The sequence below is a fragment of the Pteropus alecto genome, unplaced genomic scaffold (genome assembly GCF_000325575.1).
Source record: "Pteropus alecto unplaced genomic scaffold, ASM32557v1 scaffold39, whole genome shotgun sequence".
Classification (NCBI taxonomy): domain Eukaryota; kingdom Metazoa; phylum Chordata; class Mammalia; order Chiroptera; family Pteropodidae; genus Pteropus; species Pteropus alecto.
This window is the reverse complement of record NW_006443568.1, coordinates 5272817-5279020: the sequence shown is the minus strand read 5'-3', so window position 1 is coordinate 5279020 and position 6204 is coordinate 5272817. Positions and strand designations below refer to the sequence as shown.

At 45.6% G+C, this 6204-nt stretch overlaps 1 protein-coding gene across 1 annotated transcript in view; it reads right to left on the bottom strand.

The window, feature by feature from the left end:
- Nucleotides 1–455: 455 nt before the first annotated feature.
- Nucleotides 456–6204, bottom strand: part of BSDC1 (BSD domain containing 1) — a 20587-nt gene continuing 14838 nt past the window's right edge. Inside the window, exons 10-11 of the mRNA XM_006924288.2 lie at nt 3454–3557; nt 456–2000 (exon numbers count right to left, since the gene is read on the bottom strand). Coding sequence (XP_006924350.1) covers nt 1968–2000; nt 3454–3557 — 137 coding nt within the window. The 3' untranslated portion in view covers nt 456–1967. The remainder of the gene's footprint in view (nt 2001–3453; nt 3558–6204) is intronic.

Below are 6204 nucleotides of genomic sequence, written 5' to 3'. Positions count from 1 at the left end.
TTCCCTTTAAAGATCTTCATGGAACCAGAGGGCCTCATTAGACTACCCTTTTATTATGGCTGATGAGTGATTTTCATACAGGTGTTTAAAGTTAATTAAAATAGACCCCAAATTTACACATACAGGGGGAGGAGAGGAGAACAATGAGCGAGAGCAACTGGAGCCACTGTTGTTGCAACTTCCTTTCCAAATAAAAGCAGAAGCGTTGGGAATGCAGAATCAGCCTCTTGACTCCTTGTCTTGAGAGGCCTGTTGGGGGCCCTGTCCATTCCTCATCCCAAAAGCCAAGCTGAGTCTGGGATGAGGACAAGGGACTTCCTTGGGACCCAAGCTATCCCCCATCCCTTCCCATCCCCCACGCTCCAAGCAGGAAGCCACTCTGCACATTGTGTGCATGCTACCCTGACTCCAGGGCAGCTGCCACGGGGGACAAGAACAGACCCCTAGACACCTTCCAGCTTCTGCTTAATCTCTTTAATGCTGTTAATGGCAAGTCTGGAAAAGGTTCAGGACAAAGTTCTTTTTTCTTTCTTTTTTAATTACAAAACTAACAGCTGTTAGAATCTTTTTTTTTTTTCCTTTTTTCTTTTCCTGGCTACAAAATACTCTGGGGAGATGCATTATAATTTAAAATATATAATATTGCACAAACAACCAAAAGATTAATTAAACTAAAGAAATAATCACAAAGAGAAAAGCCCCATCACATCAAAAAGATTCAGCATTCTTTCCATCCCACCCCCTCATCGAAGGTTTGAAGTGGAAGTGACAACCACTCTCTTGGCATCCCTGACCACGATCCCATTAAATCATTGGTAAATACACCAGACTATGTACAAGAATCACCAGAGCAGCATCGTGAAGCACCAGGGTCTCCAGGGATTCCTGCAGCCCCTCATTCCCCCAAGAGAGGTGCAGCTTTACCAGAGTGGAGGGTGAGAGCCACAAAGATTGGTTCTGTCTTCAGGAAGAAGGGCTTTGCAGAAGCCTGATAAGAGTCACAGGAAGTTAACCCCAGCATATCCCTTAAAGAAGCAGAAGGGCTGAGGTGGAGAAATTGGGCTTACCAGAGTTGTAAGTACTAGGCTTTGATCACTGCTCCGTACCACTGGGAGCTGGCTTGTGTCCTAAGCTCCAGGGTAGTCGAGGTGGGTAGCTGGCTGGGAGGTACCCTGCCAGGCAATGCACAGAAGGGCCTGAAGTGGCCCCTCTCTTCTTGGGGAGAAGAAGAAAAGCAAGAGCAGAGTCTTGCAGGTGGCACAACTGGGCTAAGGACTTGGGTGCATCTGACATGAAGAAGCCCTGGGAAAGTCATTGGGGACATACCAGCCTGGACTGGATGAAAGGAGGTGGGAACTCAGGGTTTGGTCACTAGATTCTGAACCACAAAGAACCTTTCCAGGAATGGAAAATGCCTGGGAAGGGGAGATTTGCCAAGAGAGGCAAATTTCCCAGAATCAAATGTCTCTTACCCACTGGGATAGGAATCAAACTGTTTGCCATCTCTGCCTAGCCAAGGGCAGGTGGCATAGCCTTCCCTGCCTGCTCATGGGTGGACAGTGTGTTGACTCGGCTTCCTCCAAGACACTGGTGGGTTTAGCTTCTGTCCACACAGGCAGAAGGGATGGAACTATCCCTTGGGATTCCCCAGCAAGAGTCCCCAGGAACAGTGGGTACTTAGCAAAGAAATGTAGGCTCTTCTGGTGAGGGGTAGGTTTCCTCCCCCTTAGGTCATCCTATGGTTGGCACGAGTCAGAGTTCTTGGTTTGGATTTTGTGAGCCCCTTCCCAGATGTGAGCAGAAGCCCCAAGGGCCAGCAAGGAGTAACCCAGAATCTGGGCCCAGAGCTCTGGTTGACAGAGGCCATTTGGGGAACATTCTTGGTCAGTGTCTTCCAGGGCCGGGCTGAGACGAGCGAGGGAAGTGGGAGGTGCTGTGGGAGGGGGAGCTGATTGCACTGGCTCCCCTCATTCCCAGTCCTCCCACTCTACATCTTCCAGCTGCAAAAGGGAGGGAATAATGGAGAGCACAAACATACATTTACTCCTCTGAGTCAAGCCCAGACCCACGCTCCTCTTGCTGCCTCCATTTCCAGATAGCCATCCCCCAAACCCCACCATCTCCCTGGGCCATACCCTGCCCCCGTATGAGCATATACCACTAGTCCTAAGGAACATGTCTGGGGAGCAGAGCTGCCCTCTGCCTCAGGGGTGACTTTGCTGCTCGGACTATTCTAGACCCAAAGGAAATGCTTCCACCAACCAACACTAGACTCTATAAGGGGACGTCCTTTAAGGAACCAAGTCAGTCAGTCCCTTAAGAAAAACTCGTCTCCTGCTGAGCAAAAAAGAACATGAGTCTGAGAGGCAGAGAACTTAAGAGTGGTACTCTAGTTAGAAGCTAGCATGGTCCTGGACTACAGGAGCTCACAGGGACTTCACTAGGGACTCCAGCACCCTAGTCCCCGGCTGAAGGCTCCTCAGGCAACCTTCCCATGACCTGCTGTTAGCTGATCCCTGGAATGACAGGTTATGGAATGACTCTGCTCAGGTATACTATATGTCAGGTTTTAAAAGAGGGCTGCAAAGACACAAAAGCTCCCATGGCATGACAGGGCACCAAGGGCCTGCTCTGCCTTGGGTATAGTGAGGTCACAGGTGCAATATGCTTTTGCATAGGTCACTACCTGCCCTCAGGCTTCGGTTTCTTAATATGAAAAACGAGGCCCTTACTGTGCCTCTTCAATAGGTTTGTGAGCTACATGATAAAAGAAATTATGTGGTTCTTGTGTGACAGTGGAAGTAACACTGACTTGAACCAGATGTCTGGGCTGTAACCTCAGTCCTTTCACTTGGCTGTGAGAGCTTTTTTCCCAGCCTTTCATTCAAAATGACCCATTCTCAATTTTGAGGTAGTAACTCACAACTGGACTGGGTCTTGTGCACTGGTACAGTAACATGTACTAGTGCTCCCATGTCCCACAAGCTATACCTAATGTGTACATGCGTTGTCTATCACAGCTTATATGTTAATAATGATCTATTCCACGTTTTAGATGAGAAAACAGAAGCTCGGGTTAAGTGATTAGCTCTAGATCACACTGTCTTTTGTTTTTAAGGTTAGGAATCTGCTCAGGTCCCACCAGGGGACCGTGAGTCAGAAGATTTAGGGCAGGGTTTGGTGTCTGTACTTTTTAGAAGTTCCTCAGGTGATTTTGACACAGAGCTAGTGTCAAGATCTCTCCCATCCATCCACCCTGAACTGAGGCAAAGCAGAACCTACTGATGACAACTGCTCAGGGCCTGAGTGGGAGGTCCGAGCTCTCTTTCCCACAGCCTGCTACCTCAGACAGGCACAGGGATCAACCCTGAGAGGACAGTTGGGCTTCGTGGGGAGAGTCCTCAGACCCTGGGATTGCTGGGCTTGCTTCCATAGCCAACCAGGTCCACTTACCTCCCCGGAGGCATCCACTTTGGAAAGTGCCATCTGCACTTCTTCTTCAGTCATGTCCAAGTCAAAGTCCTTTTCCCAGTCCTCGCTGATGTCGGTGCTTGAGCCTGGAACCATGATCCACAGTGTGAAAGGCAGGAAGGGGTATTTGAAGGTCGTAGCTGGAGGTGATGGCACTCTTTAAAAGGGTCTGACAGATACACACCAACTTTGCATTCTACTGTCACTGTGGCTCACTTCTCACTTTTAAGAATGTAAGGAAAAATCCTGGATTCAAAAATTTAGCCCAAAGGATGTTATTGTAGTGCTGCTATAGTGATGAAAACTTAAAACTACTTGAAAGGCCACTGATAGGGAATTATAAAAATAATGTAAAACATTTACATACATGACAAATAATATTAAACTATTAAATGAGAAAAACACTTTGGTCCAGAGGTTCCCTGGGAGCCACAGAAATCCTCCAGAAGAAATTAACAATGAATTTCTTCCTCTTTATTCACTCCATTATACCTACACTGATCTTGCTACTCCTGAAACACACCAGGCACATTCCCACTTTAGGGTCTTTGCATAGGCAAAGATATCTGTGGATATCTCTTCCTCGGATATCCACAGGCCAACTTTCTGGCTTCCGTCATACCTTGGCTCAAATCTCACCATCTAAATGTGGCTTACCCTAACCGGCCTTTTAAACTGCAACCCATCCTTCTCACTCTGCTCTAGTTGTTTTTTATTCCTACTGTTTTATCACTTTCTAGCCTATTTCATCATCAGATTTAATATGTTTAGTGTCTAAGAACAGAGGAGCTAGAATGAAAGCTCCCCAAGGGCAGATGAGATTTTCGTTTTGATTTTTTTATATATTCCAAATGACCAGAACACATAGCTTGTACTCAGTAAATATTCATGGACCCTTTCTCTAAACCAAGATTTCACAAACTATGGCCCGTGGACCAAATCCACCCTACCACCTGTTTTTGGAAATAAAATTGTGGCACACAGCCATGGCCATTTGTGTACATATTATCTATGGCTGCTTTCAGGCTACAATAGCAGAGCTGAGTATTTGGGACAGACTGTATTTCCCCCCCTACAAAGTCTAAAATATTTGTGATCTGACTTTATAAAGTTTACTCATCCCTGTTCTAGGTGATTCTGATGCCTACTGAAGTTCGACAACCACTGCTCTAAACATTTATATTTGGGTATGACTTCTTATAGGCAATATTAAAGAATGTAAATGTGAAATTATTACTAATAAGAAAACACAAAAATAGCTCCTGTAAAAAAAAAAGTATATGTAGTATAATTCCGTTTAAAAAATATGTTCATAGATGCATGCACACAGACAGAAAAGATGAGCAAGATACCCACAAAAATACTAACAATAGTTATCACTAGGTGATGAGGACTTGGGATAATTTTCTCTTTTTTTCAAAAATGAACACATTACTTTGTAATTTTTTTTAAAGCACCTTTAAAACAAGTAGGCCCTGATCCTCCAATAGCATGACCTGTAAACATCTTATTTCTTGTCCAGCTTGTTCCTCACCAGGTGCCTAGGCTCTGAGACCCCTTAAGCCCTGCCCCCACATTCATTATAAGGAGTATCCCACTGGTCTCTCTTCCTAGCCACCTAGCTAGCCACAAGTGGTATAATAAGAGCATGGTCTCTGGAGCCAAATAGACCTGGGTGGAATCCCTACTTTCATCTATTGTGTAGTCTTGGGCAAGTTATTCTGAACTTCGGTTTATTTATAAAATAAGGATAGAACCACCTCTTTGCAAAGAACCACTGGAAGAGCTTATTAGAATAGACTCTGCCTCCACATCCCCCTCATTCGGATTCAGCAGACCTAGGTGGTGACCCAGAATTCTGCATTATAAACAGGTACATGGATGATTCTGTATAGACCAGGGCCTGCAGTTTGAGATACAACAGTGTTAAGATTAGAAGTTTCAGTGTAAAGTGACACTATACACATAGTGGATATTTAACAAATGGACCTGTTAAAGGCCTTGTTTCAGAATTAAGTAATGTTGCACATGGTCCTACAGCTAGTCAGGGGCGGATCTGCAACCAAGACCCAGTTCTTCTGACTCCATATCTAAGTATCCCTGTGCGTGCAGGACACTCTGGTAGCATGCACCTAGCTGTCAGTGCAGGCTTCCTATGGAGTAGAAGCCAGACTCCTGGCTGATTCCTCACTTCAGAGCTGTGGCCATGGCTATGACAGCTTTCCCTAAACTCAGGTTGTCCCCTGAGGTTAGGGATTTGAAATTCTCTTCTTTAGCTTAAATACTAAGACCCTTCCAGGGATAGAAAACAGAGTGTCAGCTACAATTTTCGGAGTACTTCACATACACACTCTAGGATGGGTATTCACAGTCCCAATTTACAGATGAGTAAATGAAGGCTTTGATGGAGATGTGAACCTGGCCTCCCTGCCATCTGTCCCCTCCCACCATCCCATCCTGTCACATACAGAGTAGGAAGATCTCCATTACACTGTGCACATGGCAGAAAACTGACCAATGTAACAATAGTTTTAGACTTCATGATGGAGTTTTACTGTTTTTTGATTACTACTCTCAGGTGGGACACAGCTCTGCAATGATGGGATTTACCCTGGGTCCTTGGGAACCTCTGTGGCTAGGACACCCCAAGAGATTCTGTTGTACCCAGAGACCAAGCCTCCCTCAGGTCATTGTAGGAAGTAGACATAAGAGGGAAAGGAATCGCTCTTTCCC